The sequence below is a fragment of the Populus nigra genome, chromosome 18, assembly GCF_951802175.1.
Source record: "Populus nigra chromosome 18, ddPopNigr1.1, whole genome shotgun sequence".
NCBI classification, from domain to species: domain Eukaryota; kingdom Viridiplantae; phylum Streptophyta; class Magnoliopsida; order Malpighiales; family Salicaceae; genus Populus; species Populus nigra.
Genome location: NC_084869.1, coordinates 3,836,077 through 3,858,369, shown reverse-complemented (window position 1 = coordinate 3,858,369; position 22,293 = coordinate 3,836,077). Strand labels below are relative to the sequence as shown.

General features: G+C 31.1%; 2 protein-coding genes across 2 annotated transcripts; both read right to left on the bottom strand.

Annotated features, from left to right (window-relative positions):
- Nucleotides 1-219: 219 nt before the first annotated feature.
- Nucleotides 220-2,560, bottom strand: LOC133679005 (uncharacterized GPI-anchored protein At4g28100-like). The gene is made up of 2 exons (XM_062101561.1): nt 1,655-2,560; nt 220-833 (listed from the first exon to the last, which is right to left on the bottom strand). Exons 1-2 carry the CDS (start codon nt 2,312-2,314, stop codon nt 492-494), a joined length of 1,002 nt encoding a protein of 333 aa, XP_061957545.1. The 5' UTR covers nt 2,315-2,560; the 3' UTR covers nt 220-491.
- An 11,518-nt stretch (nt 2,561-14,078) lies between these two features.
- LOC133677822 (laccase-1-like) lies at nt 14,079-16,446 on the bottom strand. The gene is made up of 5 exons (XM_062099949.1): nt 16,287-16,446; nt 16,035-16,186; nt 15,713-15,954; nt 15,493-15,621; nt 14,079-15,416 (listed from the first exon to the last, which is right to left on the bottom strand). The coding sequence occupies exons 1-5, from the start codon at nt 16,392-16,394 to the stop codon at nt 14,308-14,310; spliced, it is 1,740 nt and encodes a 579-aa protein (XP_061955933.1). The 5' UTR covers nt 16,395-16,446; the 3' UTR covers nt 14,079-14,307.
- Nucleotides 16,447-22,293: the final 5,847 nt, after the last annotated feature.

Below are 22,293 nucleotides of genomic sequence, written 5' to 3'. Positions count from 1 at the left end.
TAAAATAAATCCCTATACACACAGACATCCTATTTAACCTTTTGTTGTTGTTGTTGTTATTATTATCCCCAGCCAGTTGGCAGCCACTTCCCCATCATAGATCTTCTTCATGGAAGAACCAAAGAAGATAAAAGACCCGTTGTGTGATGTTGACACTGCATAAATTTCCCGTGAAGAATTCAGCTGTGTCCAAAAATAATTCCACCAAACAAAAGAAAATGAACCACAAATTGTCTCATCAATACATAACAGTATGAGTGCATGGCACATATTCATGATGGAGCCCTGAGGAGACCCACATTACAAATCATATTATCATAAGCTAGCTTGCAGGACCAAACTCCTCTATTTGTCAACAAACCAAGAGAGTGAAAAGATTGATTACAAATACAAAACAATTAAGGGAAAAGCATAGCACAAAGCAGAGATCAACATACCATACAATCTCAAAGCTACAAATTCACAAAGATGAAGAAGCTATGCCCTCTTGTCTAAAATTTGGTGGATGGTACAATGAGTAGAAGATTTAACAAACAAATGAAAGCCATGGCTGCATAGATGGGAACTTGATGACAGATTGACAAAGAATTGTTGGAGATTTCAGAAGAATCTACGGCTAGAGGCATTCCGTCACTGTTGAGAGTGCACGACTGCGGATCAAAGCCGCCGGTGCTCAGCATCATAGCTCGTATGACTGCAGTAACTGTGTGAATGTAAGCCGTGCGATTCTTGGCAAGTAGCCATGTAAGACCCATCAACTGGCAATCTTTGTTGTGCATTCTTGCGGTCCTATCGTCTGATTTGCTTGAATTTAAAGTCTTCTTGTTGTTAAGCTGCATCAAATCATTATCAAATAGAAAAGGTAAATAACAGATTGTTTATCATTGGAGAAGTACACGTTTTGGTGCTTGAAGTTGTAACTAATTATTTGGTGCAACTTCCAATTAAAATCTAATGTAAGCTACACCCTTGTCTTCCAACATCCAACCAATGTAAGAGAATCTAACCAACATAGAATAAAGAAAGAATCTCACTAACATAAAAGTGGTGAAAATTCAGGCATTGCCATAGAGAGTTAAGAGCCTCCAAAGTTTTCAAATTCTCCTTGTCCGAATCATAAGAAAGTAGAAATAAAATAACTGATATTTGAAATGTTCAGAATCTAATTGCATATACCACTGTGACTATACATTGAGAATAAAAAAAATTCTAAGATCACACAACACCTGTTCTTGCTGGCAACACTCAACAGCAAACCATAATCAGGTCTTAATCCAAGCCAAGCATTGTACTCGACAATGTAAGAAACGATGAATCTTACAGGAAACTGCCTAATAAACAAACGCTAACTCTTACTCGCACTTCAGTCTGGGAACAAGGCCACTCCTTTGTCACCAAATATCTCAGATTCCCACCAATAGAAAATTGGTAATGGGAGTAAAGTAAGCAAAAAAAAAATGAAGGCACAACTTTCCCAATTTACCAAGTGCAGAACAAGACACAAAAACCCTATCAACTTCTTGATCTTCCTTCCTCCACAACAACCATTAAACAACAAATCAAGACAAAACAAAACAAACCCAAGAATTGGAAAAACAAAGAATTCGAAGCATTATAATCGAAACTAATTAAAGAAAGAAAGATTCTAGCTTACCAAGTGAAGACTGTTCAAGCACTTGGAGCAGCCACCAAGACCAGGAAATCCATTCACATTGTTACTATTACTCAAGCAATTTCTTTCTAATTTCTTGACTCTCTTATCCCCAACAAGCTTTCCCTTTCGGTTCAAAGAAAAGGCTTCCGGGCAACTCAGAGGGTGCAATCTAATACCACAATAACAATACACAACATCACAAGTCTCATTAGGCTTAACCAATTCTATGCCTTTCTCTTTCAACCCTTTGGAGAGCCCATCAACACAAGTCTCGGAGTCATCAGGAAGCAAGGGCATGTCATACGATGGAGAACGACCCGTTGTTGCTGGGATTACTTTGTTAGCTCTGCTAAGTGCAGTGGCAGAGTAAGCAGAGTAAAGCCAAGCAGCAAGAACTGGACAGCACCGGGTCCTGTGGAGGTGCCCGCTAGCAGAGGAGCCACTACCACAAGCTGATTTAATGCCATTGAAGAGTTCATTGGGAAGCTCTAATGGGCAACCAGCAAGGTTAGATTGCTCAGGGGATGCAGGGATTGTTGCTGGCGGTGTTGGGCCTGGTTTAAATGGTTGAATTGTAGCCGGGTCCGGGTTGGGCAAACCCGCAAGGAGAAGAGGAAAACAAGTGAGTAACAAGAGGAAAGTTAGAATGTTTAGGGACATTGGTGTCAGAAAGAAACGTAGTCTGTACTCGTGGGTTTGCCCTTTCAGAGGGTGTTGTAAGGAAGAGTGTGAGATGAATAAAGGGTAAAGGTTAGAGAAGAAGGAAGGAAAAGAATGGTGGGGTTATGGAAACCAGAGCTGAGAGAGTGGGGCTGAGTTATTTTTTGGCATTTTGCTAGCTAGACGCATACTATATAAGGTTTTCACAGCTTCGGTTAGAACCGATCCATTATCCTACAGATGTAGAATGATCATTCTAACATCTAGTTATAATGTGTTTTCTATCAAGTGTCTGATCCCACCATTTCTCCTTTTTCATATTTCTTAATAAAAATGTTGTACAGGATGATGGCTGGTCTTGTTTAAAGTGAGTTGGGGAGAGGGGATTAGTGAATAGTATCATTGATTAAATCATTCCTGAGTCAAAAAAGTTCGATTTACGAGGACTTTATCATGTTAGTATACGAGCATGACTGGTTTTCGTGTGCTTTCCCGGTGCCTGTATTAGTATAATGTACCTATTCGGTACGGTGATTTTGAGGTGATTTTTTTTAAAAAATTACAACAGTAACCTAAATGTTTGGGCTAAATAACATTAATTAATTTTTTTTATAAAATAATATATTTTTATTTGATTGTGCTTTAGAAACACGATATTTACTGACACATCTTAGTCTCCAAACATCTTAGGATGTTTTTCTCTTCAAAATCCGACATTATTGTTGCCCCTACCGCTCCAATATTTTTTGATTTTATAAGTTAGGTAAACATACTACATTACTATTAAATATATGAGTTTATATTTAATTTATATTTTGTTTAGTTGAAATACAATTATTGTTTAAGGTTAAGGTTGAATTTATGATTTGTTAAATTAATTATTAATTAGCTATGAATACCATCAATTAGAGTTGATTTGATATAGTTGAACATGAAAATAACTTGAATTAATTAGGAATTAATTCTTTTAATGAATTATGTGCTGTGTTGAATTTTAGATAAGTTGTCGAATTAGGAATTCTATGCGAATTGGTTGAAATTAGCTAATAATGTTAACTGTTATGCTTAATGATTTCATGCAATAGAACATGAATGCAGTAAAATTTTGAAGAATTACACATTCTATTGAATTGTGGATAAGTTGTTGAATTTTGTATTTTCTTTGAATTGTTTGAAATTGCTATGAATTTGAATTTGATTTCATACAATTGAACATGAAAATATCAATTAGAATTGATATCATGAATTACATTTAATTTTGTCGTGTGTTGCGTGAAATTTTGAGAATTTTTCTGAATTTGCTATGGATTTTGACAATTAAGGTTGATGTAATGCAATTTAATTAAAATTATATCTCATTGACGAGAATTCAATTTGTTTCCTTTTTTTAACAGAATGACTTATAATATATTTATGATATGTTATTATAGTGACATTATTGTTCTTGATGTAAATAATATTATCACATATAATAGCGGGAGTAGTTTTTTGTTAAAAGATAATATAGGCATATCATAAGTGGAAATGAAAGAACTATTTATCATGGACTTGGGTAGAAATATAATGATATTGATGTTAAAATAACTTGGAAGTGTTAAATTGGTGAACATTAGTATTATCTTGTACCGATTGTATATGATAATAATTTTAAGGCAATGATTGATTCTGTCACCTAAAATGAATTGAACATGATGGTATTGCATGTGAGTAGTCGATCAAATTATTTATGAGTCCCAACATTTAGTTGAATATGTATAAATGCATCATAATTTGTTAATTCTTCAAAGTCAACTAGTAGAGGAAAAACTATTTATTGTCAAATAATTTGCTACAAAGGATTGATCATACTATTTTTTAGAACTCATTTGTTGATCAACATAGATTTGACTATTTTGAGTCTAGTGACAATGAAGAAGATGAGATGTTAAACCTGAATATCACAGTAAATATTGATGATGTTGATAATGATGTTAATGATTAAATAATACCTTATGTTCCTAAATTTAGATATGCTTTTGGGTCTGCATTTGTTATTTCTCATGATTGGGCACTTAGTCATAGATGTTTGTTAAGAGGCTTTGATTTGGAGGTTGGACAAACATTTAATAGTAAAAATAATTTAATTAATGCAGTTAAATAATGGCATGTTGCACATTCAGTTAAATATCGAGTTCAATAGTCGAACTCAACCTTTGATCAATTACAATGTATGCAAGCACCTGAATGTAAGTGGTATTTACGTGGCGGGATATCATAAAAGGTTGGATTCATTTGAAATAAAAAGTTAATAGGACCATATACATGTAGCTCGATTTTTATCTAAAAAGACCACCATTAGCTCGCTACAAATTTTATTATTAATGCTATATCAACTCTTGTGATGGAAAATCTTTCAATGATGGTTGCAAGCATACAAAATGAAATAAAATTTCATCACAAGTATAAAATATCATATAACAAAGAATGAGTTGCAAAACAGAAGGTGCTTGAGCATCTATTTGGTTCATATGAGGAGTCGTTTGAAAAACTACCAAGGTTGTTGTTGGCAATAAAATAATAAAATACTAAAATAATTGTTGATTGGGCGCACAAATAAAATCTTGATGATAGTACAATTGTTTTTAAAAGATGTTTTTTTGTCATTTAGAGCTCGTATTGAAGGTTTTAAGTATTATAAACCACTAATCAATATTGATGATACATATTTGTATGGATGATATGATGAAAAATAATTCATTGTAATTGTTTTTTAATAAGATATTCTTGTTAACTTTTACAATTGTTAATAAAGAAAATAATTTTAATTGAAGATGGTTTTTACTTTGCTTATAAGATACATTACCGATGATGGAACATATAAATGTATAATATTAAATAGACATGCAGGCATAAAGAATGGAATAGAAGAAATTTAACATGAACCTATAAGATATCATCGGTATTGTGCCCAATATTTTGTTAGCAACTTCAATCATAAATTTAAAGACCCATCTACAAAAAAAGATTTGATGAGAATGTGTTATGAACCTTCAATGTTTAAATTTGATTTATTGTATGAAAGAATGTATAAGTTAGACCTAGCATATCAAGAATAGATTGAACGGGAAGCAAAATAAAAATAGACATTATATTATGATGGTGGTCACTGATATAGTAATATGACAACAAATCTTTTAGAATTATTTAATCATATTTTAAAATGTGCTCGTGCAATTCCTGTTTCAGCTTTAATGCAATTAATATTTTACAATTGTAATAGTTATTGGGTCAAATAGAGACATGAAACAAATGATTTTATTCAATAACGAGCTGCAATATATCATTTATACATTGAAGAGATATATCAAGAGATCATGTTGCAATGTTGTTCAACTCTAAATAACAAGTTTTTCATGTCAACACCCCTATTGCATGTTGTGCTGAGAATCATTTAGATTTTACACAGTTTATTAATGATCATTACACGATTCAAAGTTTTGAATTAGTATATGAAATGTTATTTCATTCATTAGCAAATGAGTTAGAATGAAATGATTACACTAGACTTCGAATTGAAACAGACTTATTTATATGGAAACTCGAGCATGGTTGACAAGTGTTTACTTGCATAACAAGAAAGATGCAAGAAAGGGTTATGCACATTATAGATGTGGCATATGCAATGAAACATGACATATTAGGAAAACATGTCCTATTTGACAATGTATATATCACAATACAATTATTTGTTAATATATATATATGATATTTTTTAAAGCATATTAAACTTATCTAATTTCATATTAAACACATATACTCTTACATAAGATGTCACGCACACGAGGTGACAAATCTTCTTCCTATGATGGGCAAACACATTATAAGGTTGATATTTCTAGAGAGCATGACTATTTTTATGGAGAGTTTGAGTCACGGTATATGCTTATTGGGCTTGCTAACACTTATGTTATATGGTTGCAAGATAAACATCGATTGGATGAATTTTTTTGCTGGGATTGTAAGTGTATTTAGATTTAATAAATATTTTAATTACATAACATTAAAGGTATTAAATATTTATATAATTATATTTTAAATTATTATGTAGGATGAGGTTACGATTTATTATTGGACATATAAGTTAATAAAACTATGTGAGTGGGTTCAACCAAATTTGTTTCATACTAGTTTTTTATACATTAGTTGTCTAGAGCATATTGCTTAACCATGGCTTGATCCATGCATTGATTGAGTAATGAAGATGTGAGACATATATTTCATCTAAGGCATGGGGAGATGACTATAGGACGTTGCAGTTTTACTTGGACTTTTTATTACATTTTAAATGTTTGTTGTTAACATGAAAAAGAAAATAACTCATTTTTTTATAACAGTTATAGTCTTGAGAGCATCTCCATATGAATCAATCCTAAATTCACAGATTGTCATTTATAATTGTTTAGACTATAGGAGTTAAACTTCAACTCCCACTAAGATGCATGTAATGTAATGTTATTTTGCAATTATATGCATTTATATTGTCTAGTTGTAACTTTAAGAATGCAATTAAACTAGCATATTTGTAATGTTAGGTGGTAAACTAGTAGAATATTTGATAATAATCAAACACATGTGTTGTCACTTTATTAGAGCAAGCTAGATAGACAATAACCTATCCAAGTATTTTTTTTAACCATTTGTTAAAAAAAAACCTTAACTTCATTGAATTATTGTTGTTTAATATTTAAGATATTTACCTTCAACAGGTCATGTGGACTCCGTACAAGGATGAAAAAATGACAGTTGATCTAGTTATGTTTAAATTAGAAAATTCTTACTTTAAAAATCATTTATATGTCTGAAATTTAAGGTATTTTACAGCTGGATTTTCGTGGAATGGTTAGGGATGACTATTGAAATTTAATTGATATCACATTTATAAAACACGATATTTAATTGGTGTCTCAGTTTTGAAACGTGTCATCAATTACATCTCATGTTTTACAAATATAACATCAATTAAATATTGCGGATTTAAAACATAACATTTTAAAATATGTTATTTCATTCAAAAAAAATTTAACGATATGTTAATTTGCCTATTCTTTTTCACTTTCTTTGCTAATTGCCCAATATGTTCTTTTGAGGTTGGCTAGTGTAATCTTGTTTTGTTGTCTTATGTACCATGCATGGCACGAAGAGAATTGGGTCGAGCTGCGGTCCACAAGAGGCTCATCAATTCAAAGAATGGGAGAGATGAAGCATGAGTAACTATCTATTTGAAATATAAAATAAGATTATTCCTGTATTTTCATTGGATATAGATGATAATGAACTTTGCAATTTCCTGGCCATGTTTAACATTACCAAGCACCTGATGAGATTGACAGATTCTATTTTTACTTTTTTTCTTCTTCTTTTTCCCCCCTTTTTCCCATTTAACCTTTCTCGACCTATTTATGCTTGTGAGGAGATGAAAAACACTACAACTTTGGAAGCAAGCATAAGCATAGAGGAAGCCTTTATACAACTTTGCCATTTGCCAGAATTGTCTACAAGGGCATGTGACAGCAACTACAAGTCTACAAGCAACATAAAGTATCAGTTATAACTCTGAGAGGAGGTATAATTAATTTATCAGATTTTAAATTTAGTTCGAGTTTTATAAATCTTAGAATGATTGGATAATTATATAGTTGTTAATTTAAAAATTCATAAAATTAAATAAAATACATGCATACTGGCTAGAACACGTATATTAACTAAAAAAAATCAGTTCTGCTTATCGTATCCTCATTGAATTGGCTTTGTTTGCTAAAATAAACAAGGCATGAATATTGGAGTCTGTGCTTAAACTTCTTCATAGGGATTAGAAAATCAAAGTTTGATTTGGTAAAGTTTTAAATTAAACTAAAAGTACTTTGCTTGATAAGATTTAATTAAATCGGTTAAGTTTTCTGGTCCGATTAAACACTGAAAAAAATAAAAAAATAAAGCGATATTATTTTAATAAAAATAATTAAATTGTTCTGTTAGCTCAATGATTAATCCTATAATCAAGTTCTTTTTCAAATCAGTGTCCAGAAACCATGGCTTTTAAGAGGGAAAAAAGAAGCGTATATACACACACACACACACACACACACACACACACACGAATGGCAAGCACCTTTTCACTTTCCATCTGTAATCAACATCAAGTTGAACAAACAATTTAACTTGATATGCCATGGCAAATTATCAATATACCATCCAAAACAAACAAACAATTAAAATAATATTTTTTTTATTTTTAAAAATTTATTTTTTATATCAGTAAATCAAAACAATTTAAAAATATATAAAAATAATTTTAAATAATTTTTTTAAATATTTAAGAAACACGATTTCAACCGAATTATTAAACAGATATAAAACTTTTATTTTTACTTTAAAATTATCACTTTAAAATCTAAATAGTATTTGAAAGTGTGATAGTGATTACGATTTAAAATACTTTTTATTTAAAAATATATTAAAATAATATTTTTTATTTTTTAAAAATTATTTTTTATATCAGCAAATCAAAACAATCTAAAAATATAAAAAAAAATTTAAACAAAATTTTTTTTTTTTCAAATCTTTGAAAACGTGAATTCAACCAAATTATTAAACAGGGTATAAAACTTTTATTTTCACTTTAAAATTATCGGTTTAAAACCTAAAAAAGGATGAATGGACACCATACAAACCCAAAAGTCGTCGGGTTTTTTTTTTTCTCGAACTAAAAAATAATAATAATAAAAAAGGATCATGATAATATTTATTGTGTAGAACAATTAATTCAATGAGGTGTGATATGTCATGTTCACTGCGACCAAGCCTTAAATTTCTAACACAGCCAGAGCCTTCAAATTCCAGACTGATAAGAACAGCATTAAATTTTATTAGTTGAGTTCATCAGCTATACATGAGCCTAGTTATTAGGTATGAAATAAATATGCAGAGATGGATTTTCAATTATTAAATGTTAATAATTAAACCACTCAAATAAATGAATGGTTTATTCTGTTTATTTTTACGTTTTAAAAGAATTTTTTTAAAAATAAAATTTTTATTTATTTATTTATTTTAAATTAATATTTTTTGGTGTTTTTATATCATTTTGATGCGCTGATTTCAAAAATAATTTTTTAAAAATAAAAAAAATATTATTTTGATATATTTCTAAGAAAAAATATTTTAAAAAGCAACCGTAACCATACTAATATGCGGCCATATGATCTAATAAATGGTTAAACTTGAACACTGAAAGAAAAATTGGATGGGGCTGGGAAGGACGTACATTGCTACAAAGTACAAAGTTCAAGGGCTTATCTGCACATATTTGTAGTTTAAAGCTTAATAATACTATGATAGTTTTATAGGGATGAGACATGGCATGCATTGAATAGTTAATTATACAATAAACTAGGAGATTTGGGGGAAAGTAACATGAATCCAATGTTTTTTTTTTCATTCTCGGATTTTTTTTCCAATTGCATCTTCTTCTTTTTTTTAATCAAATTAGTAACTGATTTCTTATGATTTGTTGTAAAAAAACACAATTAAAAGACATAGGATCAAATTGTAAAAAGCAGTAAATTGACATGGCCAGTCTAAAACTAACACGACAAAATTCTTTTTTATCCCCTTATTTTTTATTTTTCTTATATTATAATCCTTTTAGTTTTTGAAAGTTTCATTTAGGTCTAAAATTTTATTTTCCTTGTTTTTTAGTTGCTGGTTTGAGAGATAAAAGAGAAAGTCGTTAGATTCTAGTTAAAAAGAAAAAAAATCATCAATTGTCACTGATTCGGGACATTAAAATGATTAATTTTGGTGTTAACAAGTTTCATTCAATGAGTTCTAGAGGAGTGTTTCTATTACCTTTATCTTGCTTCAGAGAGTATATCCAGACTTGAGAACTTTAAGACACAAAAATATTTTTTAAAGCACCGAGAGTGTTTTTAGATGTTTTCAATTGAAAATTAATTGGAAATTAGATTTTTAAGGTTCAAACAATTAAATATTAATTTTTCAACCATTATAATAGTGGTCAGAATCTAGTTTTATGAATAACACATTGTTTATTTTTTTAAAAAGGTCGCCTAAGCAGAGAAAAAGAAAAGACGTACAATGTTGGGATTGATTTTCTTGTCAACCGCACCTCACCTCACCCTTTTTTTTATTTTGGTTTTTTTATTTTATATTTTTAGTCAAACCCTCCTTTTTTTTGTGCATTTTTCAGTTTGAGTTTTTTTATTTATTTAAATTTTGATGAGGACACACCTTAATATTTTTTAGATAGTTAATCATTCAATTAAACCACACAATTTAAGGTGGTTACCAAAAAAAAATTAAAATATAAAAAAATAATCAAATTAGCCTCATGTATATTATACTAGAAACACTAATTATACAAAATCTCTCTTTTCAAATACAATATTTCTCTCTTTTCAAACAATATTTCTCTTCACTCTCAATAATCTGAACCCAAATCAAATCTAATTTGATTTTTTAATTAATTTTTTTAATCTCAAGCTGCCCCCTGCTATTTATAGCTCCAAGATTGCTAAGGGCTCATATTAAATGGGCCTACAGGGGAATGGACTACTACCACTTAGGCTTTATTTGGGTTGCACTCTACAGAAACGCAACACAAAACAATCTGCTACGGGGTAGTTGAAATTAGAAAAAAAATAAAAAATGCAAGCATAAAATACTTTTTATTAGAACAATGAAATTATAAAATTTCCCTTCAACAATAAAATTTTTAAACTACGCATTGGAGTAAGATGTGTTTAGCATGACTAAATTATGATTTTCAAATTATACGAGGATAAAATAGATTTTTTTATTTTTTTTAATAATAAATTGACTTTGTTACTCTTGAAATAAAAAAATTTAAACTTACAGGGAATTCTTAGTCTTTTCAATTTTTTTAGAAAATATGCTAAACCATCTTTCAAATGCCTTTTCATCTTGTTTTTTTTTTATTTGGGTTAATATCATATTGATTTAAGAGCATTTCTTTTATTTTAGTAAATATTAAACATTAATAATAAAAAATTTATTAATAGCCCTTTAATTTAACATTTGACGGGTTAGCTTGTGTGGTTTGGGTTTTTTTTAGGATTTTTTTAATTTAATAGTTTTTACATTTCATTCTTTGGCATTGAGTTGTTTTAGAATTGAGCTTTTTAATATTTTTTGGTTTATCTTCTATTATATTATCTCATTCGCATGATTCGGGTTGCAGAGTTTCGCTAGCTTGCTTAATTTGCTAGTTGTTTTTTTGGTTTTTTTTCTAATTTTTTTTTAATTTCATTCTTTTAAGTTGGATTTGTTTGGAGTTGAACTTTGACATTTTTATTTACTTTGTGTTGGCTTATCTCGGTTTTAGGACCTGACTTACGTATTTGACATATTTATTTAGGTTGGCTAAAACCGATATTTTTTTTTCAATTGTTTTTCTTTTTATTTTATTTGATTGGTTGAAATATTAGCTTTGTTTTCGTTTTCATTTTGGTAACCCTTTATGTTATTAAAGGTTTCCTTGATTTTTTTTGTTTAAATTAGCCAATTCACTATCATTATCTGTTTTTTTATTACCTAATTAAATTATACTATTTTTTTTATTCATTTTGGTCTATGCCCCGAATCACCATGTTTTCTTTTTACTTCTCAAAACACACTTACATTACTCAGAAATATTTTTTTAACCGATAAAAAAAAGGTTCAAGCCCTCGACATAGTGCTCGACATAGTGCGTGGCACAAATCAAGTAAAACCTAAATGTGATGCTTACCACAATGCTGAATGCAACCTCAATGCATAGGCAATATTTGGTCACTGCATAACAAGACATACGTTAGTTAATTTTATTGTCTTTTTATTGATGTTCTATATATAGAGTTTTTTCCCCTGCAAGGAGAACATACATTCTTAAACAAATAGGTTAAATAAAAGAGAAAAAAAATCTTGCCAAATAATCCCGAGCATTACTTTGTCTCGCCCGAAAACTATAAATTTGCACCAAGTACCGCCAAATTTCAGTACACAAAAATGTTAAAGTAATTCAGATCAAACATAAAAGAAGATTGTAATTCTCAATAATCTATTTATTATGAGTACTTAAGTTAACCTAAATACAAAGGAATTATATATAGGTTAAACTGAAAATATTATTCTATCCTTAATAAATAAGACTAGATAAATATTATTTAACATCTCCCCTCAAACTCACAATACGGCAGCTACAAGAATCGAGAGTTTGTCAATTAGAAAACGAATACGAGAGATGGAATGCGTCTTGGTAAGGAAATCTGCAATCTACAAGGAAGAAGGAACAAAAGGCAAAGTAATGGTGCCATGCTTGAGATGATGACGAGTAAGATGACAATCGATCTCAATGTGCTTAGTTCGCTCATGAAAAACCGAGCTGTGAGCAATCTGAATAGAACCCTGGTTGTCACAATACATAGGAATAGGATGAGAAAAGAAAACTCTCATATCAGCAAATAACCAACGTAACCAGACAATCTCTTTGGTAGTAGATGTCATGGCAGAAGCTGTAGAAAAGTTGAAATACTAGATTTTGTAGAAGCGAAAGACAAAAATATCACTAAAAAAAATTACAGAAATTGAACGCAAATACCAAATTGCAGAAACTGAAAAGAAGATGAAATACCAAAACAATTGCAGAGACAGAACAGAAATACCAAATTGCAGAAGCTGAAAGAAAGTTGAAATACCAGATTTTGCAAAAGCGGAAGACAAAATATCACTCCAAAAAAAATTGCAGAAATTGAACGCAAATACTTTATTGCAGAAACTGAAGAGAAGACGAAATACCAAATTGCAGAAGCTGAAGGAAAGTCCAAATACTAGATTTTTCAGAAGCGGAAGACAAAATATCACTAGCAAAAATTGCAGAAACTGAATGCAAATACCAAATTGCAGAAACTAAAGAGAAGACGAAATACCAAAACAATTGCAGAGACAGAATAGAAATACCAAATTGCAGAAGCTGAAGGAAAGTCGAAATACCAAATTTTGCAGAAGCGGAAGACAAAATTCACTCCAAAAAAATTGTAAAAATTGAACGCAAATACCAATTTGCAGAAACTGAAGAAAAGAAGAAATATCAAAAAGATTGCAGAGACAGAACAGAAATACCAAATTGCAGAAGCTGAAGGAAAATCAAAATACCAGATTTTGCAGAAGCGGAAGACAAAATATCACTCCAAAACAAATTTTAGAAACTGAACGCAAATACCAAATTGCAGAAACTGAAGAGAAGATGAAATACCAAAACAATTGCAGAGACAGAACAGAAATACCAAATTGTAGAAGCTAAATAATCCAAAATAAAGGTTTAGATATTAATTCTTCAACCGCAAGCACAAAACTTGATCTTCATTCTCTATCTTTTAATTGGTCAAACAACCCATGTCTGATGTTTTGAAAAATGGATCTGAAGTTAAGTTTTAAAAGAATGCATTGAGCGTGCTGGAACATCCTACTAGGAATGAAGTGGATGATGATAACGATTTTGATATCAGTAATGGCTTTGACATTGGTGAACATGATTTCTACAGGGGCAGCGAATTCTATAAAATTAACAAGCCAAGGGTTCGACCAACCAGACTCTGATACCATGTTAAAGTAATTCAGATCAAATATAAAAGGAGGCTAGAATTCTTAATAATATGTTTATTATGAGTACTCAAGTTAACCTAAATACAAAGAAATTATATATAGATTAAACTGAAAATACTATTTTATCCTTAATAAATAAGACTAGATAAATATTATTTAACAAACTAGACTATACTTCTCCACTTGCCTATTACAAAACATTACTACTTGCAAACCAAACCATGTAGCTATTTGTGCATCCATGGAAAGAAAATTAAACAAAAAAAAAACAAATTGAGGGAAGATTCTTAAATGCAGCAAGGCGTTGACTGGTGTCTAAAGAAGATGATTAATTAGCAGGAGGGAAGATCTTGAGGAGGCGGAAGCAACCTTTGAGATGGTTCCTGACCATTTTGGACAATAAAGCCAGCGGCAAGACCCCACGAAGTATGTTGCTCTAGGTGACAATGTATGAACCAAACTCCTGGATTATCTGCCTTGATCCTAATAGCAGCCCATCCCCCACTTGGAACTGCCACTGTATTCCTCTCTGGAGGATCAACAAGATTGTATCTCTTCGGATCCTTGGCTTTGTTGAAGTTTCCAAATCCACTCCCAACAATGAAGAAGTTGTGACCATGGACATGAATTGGATGGTTCTCCAAATTAAGAAAACTAGTGTCTTGCAGCACAATCTCTAAGTTTGTACCATAGGGCACTACTATAAGTTTTGTGCCAAATTCTGTGTTCATGTTTTGAGACAGTGGATCTCCTCCTGTATAATCGAAAGCATTTGGTGGTTTTTCTGGGAAATCGGAGGAGAAACTAGTGGTGGTTAGGTTCTTGTAATAGCTTTCTAATATTGAGATGGAAGGGCGAACAAAGGATTGGTTGTTCATTGAAGCAAAGAATTTCTTTCCCCTGAAACCTAGGCAGGGTTTTTTTGCAGGACAGTCTTGAAGGTTTAGGCTTATAGTTGTTATCACTCGCTTGTCAATTGTTTTAGGCACATCACATGGGTACTTAGGAGATGCAAGGCTTTTAATGTTGCCCGAAAATTTTGCAGCAAATGCAGTGTCTTCCATTGCTGGAAGGTTGTAAAGTTTAAGGCTACTCAGATTAAAAGGAGGTTTTCCTCTGCGGTTCCTTGCATTTTTGTACCTCAAGAAACTAATTGTGGTGGAGTTGTTGAAGGGGAAAACAGAAGTAAGATAAGGCCTTGCTGCCATCGCAAACTTGCCCGTGGAGTCTGGAACTTGGTTTGCTGTCATTAAAACAGTTGTGGTTTGTCCAGGAGCAATCATAATGGATGTGGTTGTGAAGGGCTTAGTGTAGACTGCATCAACCTCCACAACTGTCAATTTGTGTTTTGCTATTGCAAAAAAAAGCTCATTAGCTAGAGCTGCATTGATGATCCTAAGCATGTAGGTCCTGCCATACTCCACCGTCTGGATAAAAGTATCTACGGCATAAAATTACAGAACCATTTCAGATCATCGTCACTTTCCATTACAGAGAGACAGTAAAGTTACAATTACCTCTGTTAGAGCAAGGATAGAGAGGTCCTGGCATTCCATTTATGGTGTAAGCGTTGGAACTATCTGGCCCTGCTCCTGTCAACATCATTATTTTTTCAACTTCATCGGGATCCCCATTCCACCATTCACCTGCATTTTGTTACACGTAAAGCATGTCAAGAATCAAAAAAAATATATCTGATCACTTGTCTGTGGAAGATAATGAACATATAATTATTACCCAGAATGATAGGGATTTCAGCTTGAATCTGAGCTGAGAATGGATACGGCATGCGAGGATAGATTATTAAAGCACCATAGACAGATGCTCTTTGCCAAGCATAATGAGCATGCCATAGCAATGTGCCTCTTTGGTTAATAACAGAGAACTTGTAGGTGTAAGACTGGCCTCCTCTTATGGGGCATTGGGTAATGTAAGCTGGTCCATCAGCCCATCCTGTTCTGAGCTGCCTCAGTCCATGCCTGTTACATTTCAAGAATTACATGCTTCATAGTTTCTATTTTTTTGCTCGCAAGTGTCAAACACAAGAACGTAAACTCACCAATGAAGAGTAGTATTATGAGCAATACGATTTTTGACTTTAATCTCAACGCGATCACCCTCGTGAACAGCTATGGTTGGGCCTGGATACTGCCCATTCACCGTTAGAAGTTGCTTGGTAGTGCATAGACGAGTTACCTTCTTCCACTCAACCTGAAAACGTACACGAAATTGAATGATTCCTATGTTCCAATAAGTCTGTACATATGGGTTTGAAAGGCCACTTGGATATGTCCATCCATGGCTAGCTTACATTAAACTGAAACCTTCTAGTTGCTTGCGAAGAACAAAATGGTAATGCCCCGGCGATTATAACCAGTGATACCAGCAAAATACCACAATTTTTGTGCCCACCCTCCATTGCTACCTATATCAGAAGCTACTGAGAAAACAAATCTATGAATCAGAGTACAATTTATAGCTAACGAGTTACACAAACATGCATGCACCCCCGCTGTTTATAGTGGAAAGTTTACATATGCCATGATGATTCTCTGAATTATTAAAACTTTATTATATTATATATCACAACTTCAATAATTCGATATAAGGACAGATTCTTATGATGCTGGATGCATGGGTGGTTAGGAGTGACCATCGTCCGACGACATTTCTGGTAGAGCTTAATTTGCTTTCCACCAAAAATTGTTTGATGCGCTTGTCTTCACTAACTTAAGAAAATAAACAAGAGGCTTCATTTTTCTAGTGCAAGAGTAGATCATCATCAGTTTCAGCCTTCGAACTGTCTGATAGGGCAAACCCAGCTTTATTCTTGTTGTGATTCACGTATCCACTCCCTTTGTCAAGTAGCACACATATTGGATTCTTAGTGGGAGTCTAAAGTAAGGGCGGGTTGGTGAGAACCGAATCAAGCCAAGAGTGGGGAAGACCAGAATCTTTGGCTTACCTAGACGGCACAAATTCGTTGTAGTTTCCCCTGATTCTATCATGGGATTTGGTATCGATATTGGCTGGTCAAATTAAGCGTGGCAAGAGTGGCTAGGGAGAAGAAGAGAGTTTGATTTTATGGCAATTTTTGATGTCACCTCTTACCCGAGTAAAGTTGTCTCTTGTGCCACCATGATGGGTTAATTTTTAAAAATTATAAATTTGAGTATTATAAATTTTAAAATAATTGAAAATTTATCTAATTATTAACTTTAAAATCTTGAAAAATTAGTTGATGTGATATTACAAAAGAATTCTTTTTTCCCTCTCGTGCATGTGATCATCTTGGAGACGATAGGGCTGTGAGAGAACAGATTTGTTAGAGGCCAAAAGCTTCCAAATTACCACGAAAGTTGGCTATGGCCTCAGTGAACTTGTTCAAGGCCATCGAAAATTAAAGGCAGAGGTGGCCATGGTCTCCATCTCCACACTATCACCCTTAAAATCATGATTCATGATAGCAGAATCCGAACTTAAGGCCTTCAGTTTTGAAGTTTCAAGGTTTCCTTTATTTTATTTTTTTCAATAAATACCATATTCCGAGCTTTAATGCTGAAATCACTACTACAAAATTGAAATGTCATATCATAATAGTATTTTCCAAACAATTACCTTTATTAAATAAATTTAAGGACATCATTACATCAAGTTTAAATGCTATCTGATTCTAATTCTAATAGATCTAATAAATATCTGCAGTCGGTACATCATAATTCTCTATTACTAGCCGTTTGTTTGAAAAAGAAGTGAATTAATGGAGGGAAAGATGGGGAACGACATCTTAACCTTTTACAGCAAAAATTTTCAAGAAGAAGAAGAGGAACAGAGTATTGTATAACACTGGCAAAATATTTTGTTGGTCTTTAAACACCTATTATTTTGGAAAAATATATACCGATAGAATCATGAAAGGTAAAATATTTTTAAAAAGCATATTGTTAGTAATTTATATATTATTAGTGATTTTTTTGATAATATAATCACTAATAAATTTACATATAAAAAACAACTCCAAACAAAAAAAAATTGACATCCATTCTACCGGTAATTTCATTGGTTATTATGGCATAATAAATTGTTGGTAATTTTATTGGTAATCATATGCATATTATTGACAGAATTAAACAACTGGTAATTCACATTTAATAGTGGTAAGTACTATAATTTTTTTTCAAACTCTCTAAAACTTTCTAAGGGATTTAGTTTGTTGGTAATTTCATCTATAACTGTGAGTGGCAAAGTCCTGTAATTTTTTAAAAACTCTTTGGTACTTTTTGAGGGGCTTATTCTATTGGTCATTCCATGTATGATTCAAAGTCCGTTAGTAATTCTATCATTATTGTATTTGATGTTGTTTTAAAAATAAAATAAAATAAACAAAACAACGAAAAAATTAAGAAATAATACAACTAAAATAAAAAACCAAAATTTTATTATTAATTTTAAAAATATTATTGAATATAATTTATCTAGTAGATAACAGATGGGGAAGAAGGAGGAGGAGGCGAAGACGGATCTTCATCCAAACCAGGAGGGCGACAAGGTAGACCACATGAACCAATAAAGATCGAAAACAATTGCTCAAGAAAATTAACTTTATCCCTCAAGGTGACCATCTCAAATTTAAGTTGGGTCGTCTCAGCACTAAACTGGGTCGTCTAAGCTTCAACTTGTTCTCATATAATCACTTGGACGACCAAAGATTACTGGCTCAAACCTGATTGCAAGGAACCAACAATCAATATAATATGGCTTCCCTGTTTATCCTCGGTTGTAGTGTTAAAGATACCATAAACCAGATTTTTATCATGTCCACTAGACGATCTACCCTTCAAGCATAAATCTGGATCGAGTTTTGAATAGGTCGAAGGATTGTTCTTATATCTCTCCTACAACACGGTGTTATATGTTTCCTAAAAAAAAGTCATCAAATTTATAATAATTAAAGAAAAAAATTGTTGAAATCTAACTTATCACGAACTTTTGAGCTTGATTGTCAACGAGCTACTACACCCCTTATCATTATTGACACTGATGCCACTAACTCCTCTCAGGGCAACTAGTCAAATTAATCTTTCTATGACATATACATTTCAACATATACATTTCAACAAATACTTATTAGTTGTATATATAACAAATTCACTTTGTTGATCAAAATCTACATTTTATACATAAATGCACAATCTCATTTCCATGTATCAACTTTCGAGTTTCACCCTTAAATGAACCATTAATAACCAGTTAGTTGTACCGACACCACTAGATTTACTCAGGGCAACTAGTAAAATCAACCCTTTCTTGATATTAACATTATATAAATGCAACACATTTATAGAAATTTATAGTTTATAATGCTTAAGAAATTCTCTAAGTAGGAAAAGGCGTATGGCACCTACTTAAAGTTCGTGTACGTGTTGTTCTTCTTTGTTGCTATTCAATCTCCATGACCTCCCTTGTACCATTAGAGATTCAATTATCATCAATAATACAATCAATATCATAACTTCATTTCAATTCTCATTTAACTATTACTTTCAAGCCAATAATAAGAAAAATCCTTAAAATACTATATCCTTACAAATTTTAATGTTTATATTTATTTTTATAAATTCAGATATTAAAACCCTTTCTCAACAGCAATTCCAAGAAAAGATTAGAATTGTCTAATTCTAGTAGATTCAGCCTAACCAACCTAAAATATTGTCTAGTGTTTTAATCATAACTAAAGTTTTAAAACTTAGTTTTGGGCATGATTTATCTCTATGGAAAGCTAAGACATAGAGCTATAACTTTCATGATGAAAGGAATACCTAGTTTTTCCATTTACATACCTAAAATCACCCATTACAGTAGTATAAAAAATTTATCCAGTATTATATCAATTTGAACCTTTATAGATGGAGTTATATAACTCCAAATTAATTAAGACTAGTTTCATTTGAAAGTTAACATCCATATATATAACTTTTGTAAAGAAACCAAATGCCATCATATTAAAATTTAAAATCAACAATTACAATAGCATCCAAAATCTGTCTAGAGTTATGTTTGTTTAGAATTTTACTCAGTTTTTATCTTATGTATTGATTTATATAATTCCAAATTAAACAAGCCTAGGCCTATTTGAAAGCTAACATTAATATCTACAACTTTCTTGAAGAAATCAACTATAAATTCTATTGTTTTCAAGCTTTCGATTCAACTTTACACAACATCATCTTCACCTTTCCTAACAAATAAAGGTATTGATTAAAAATCAAGTTCTTTCCTCTTGAATTTTTTTCTTTGAAACCAATATCATTCATACATATCATAAAATATTTCATTAACACCATAATTCCTCCATTTGTTTGTTCTGGATAAAATGAACATTATGGTCATCCTAGGTTGCTTTTCACTTTTCTTTCTCATATATCAATTTAACTCATCACAATTAAGTTCAAGAACACACTTTTAATATAATTAAACATATATTTTTTTATCAGGTTTATCTATTTGATCTTGATCCTCTCATTCCACCATTGGTCGAAACCCTCATTAAAAAAGAAGCATTAATTTTTCTTCAATTTTTATGTTAATTTCACAATACACATTAATTATTCAAGCTCAAGAACAATTAATTCAATTAAAATAATCATTTCAAATAATTCATCACTCAAACCCTAACTTTCCATAACACCAACATTCATACCTAAGCTCTAAAACATTATAAAACCTTGATCAATCATGGTAATAGAGTTCCTTACCTCTTGTTAGCAATAAATCAATGAGTATTTTGCAAGGAAAACTTAAGTCGTTTTCTTCCTCTTTCTTCTTTCTCTCTTTAGCTCTTAAACTCTTATTTTTTAAGTTCTAAAAACCCTTGAAAAGGCTTGAATCCTTCCTTTAATTCCTTTGAAAACCCTTTTTAATCACTTAAATGTAATTCTCTTAAGGTATTTCTCTCAAAATTTTCAAAAAAAAAAAAAGAAGTGAAACTTCATTGGTGCAAGAAATTCCAGCTGTTCTAGTCTATTTAAAGAGGTGATTTGCCTCTATTTATAATTTTTCCACTTACTTAAGCTTTCATATATTGTTTGAGTAAACTACTTAGATGTTGACCTAAGTTATGAAGACTTTTTGAAATCCTACTGAAATTAACTTCTAACCCAAGGTAGTTCAACTTTATATAAAATTTTAGCTTGATGTGATGGTTGGATTAAAAGTTATGTACAATAACATAAAATTGGTTGGTTGTGATTTTTTATCAAAAATCTAAATTTTCTTGTTCAATCCTTACGTAAATCATATCAATTATTCCTCTAAACCCTTGAGATAATTTTATTATTTCAGATATATTTATTTTGTATTATTTTTATTTTTATTTATTTATTGGGCTTATTATCGTTTCACAATAGCATTACCGATTTTTAACTAGTGCTTACACTTTCACTCTTGCGTTCTTATTATACTATCCTTTCTTATAGTTTATTATTTATTATATCACTAATTTTTTGGGATCATTTTCTCATTTTTCTTATTCTTTTATCTATTAAAACTCATTATTGGTTTTGTCGTCGTTATGAATTTTAAATTAAATTTATAATTCATGTAAGAACCCCATCCATAATCTTGTATGTAATCATGGAGACCATTATCTCCATTTCACATCATATTCTCTATTATTTATATCGCTTACTCATTTTTCTTTTTATTTTGAGTTTCTATTACTCGTAGGTTATTTATACATTTGGTCCTATTTTTATGCGGGGTTTACAAGTTTAAAATCAATAAAACTGATAAATATGCTTATGTGAAAAACAAATATAAATGTTATGTCATTGTATGTGTGGATGACAAGCTAATCTTGTGTAGCAATATATACATGATAAAGTCTACCAAAAAAACTTTAACTAATAAGTTGACATGAAAGACTTTGGTGTTGTAGATGTCACGTTAAAAATTAAAATTTCTATAATATTTTATGGATTGATATTTTCTCTCAATCTCGTTATATTAAAAAAATTCTGGATAAATTTTTAAAAAAGACAATAACATTGTCAAGACATTAATAAACATAAGTGTGCATATGTCCAAAAATAAATGTGAGTGAATATATCAATTAGAATATTCTTGAATAATTATAAACTTAATGTATGTAATGGAATAACGCAGCTAGCAAGCATAAGACCTTTGATTATTAGCTACATCATATTGGAAGCCCAACGATACTAAATGGTGATGCTTATAGTGATGTGAATTGGATATTAGATATCAAAGGCTTGAAATCCACTTGTAGACATGTCTTCATTCTCAATTGAGCAATTATA

Excerpts from the sequence above, each read along its gene's own strand:
- LOC133679005 (XM_062101561.1), bottom strand. The coding sequence starts at position 2,314 with ATGTCCCTAAACATTCTAACTTTCCTCTTGTTACTCACTTGTTTTCCT. Across the intron at positions 834-1,654 it reads GCTTGAACAGTCTTCACTTG|CTTAACAACAAGAAGACTTT; the intron begins GTAAGCTAGAAT and ends GATTTGATGCAG.
- LOC133677822 (XM_062099949.1), bottom strand. The coding sequence starts at position 16,394 with ATGGAGGGTGGGCACAAAAATTGTGGTATTTTGCTGGTATCACTGGTT. Across the intron at positions 15,955-16,034 it reads CATAATACTACTCTTCATTG|GCATGGACTGAGGCAGCTCA; the intron begins GTGAGTTTACGT and ends GAAATGTAACAG. Across the intron at positions 15,417-15,492 it reads CTATCCTTGCTCTAACAGAG|ATACTTTTATCCAGACGGTG; the intron begins GTAATTGTAACT and ends TTTATGCCGTAG.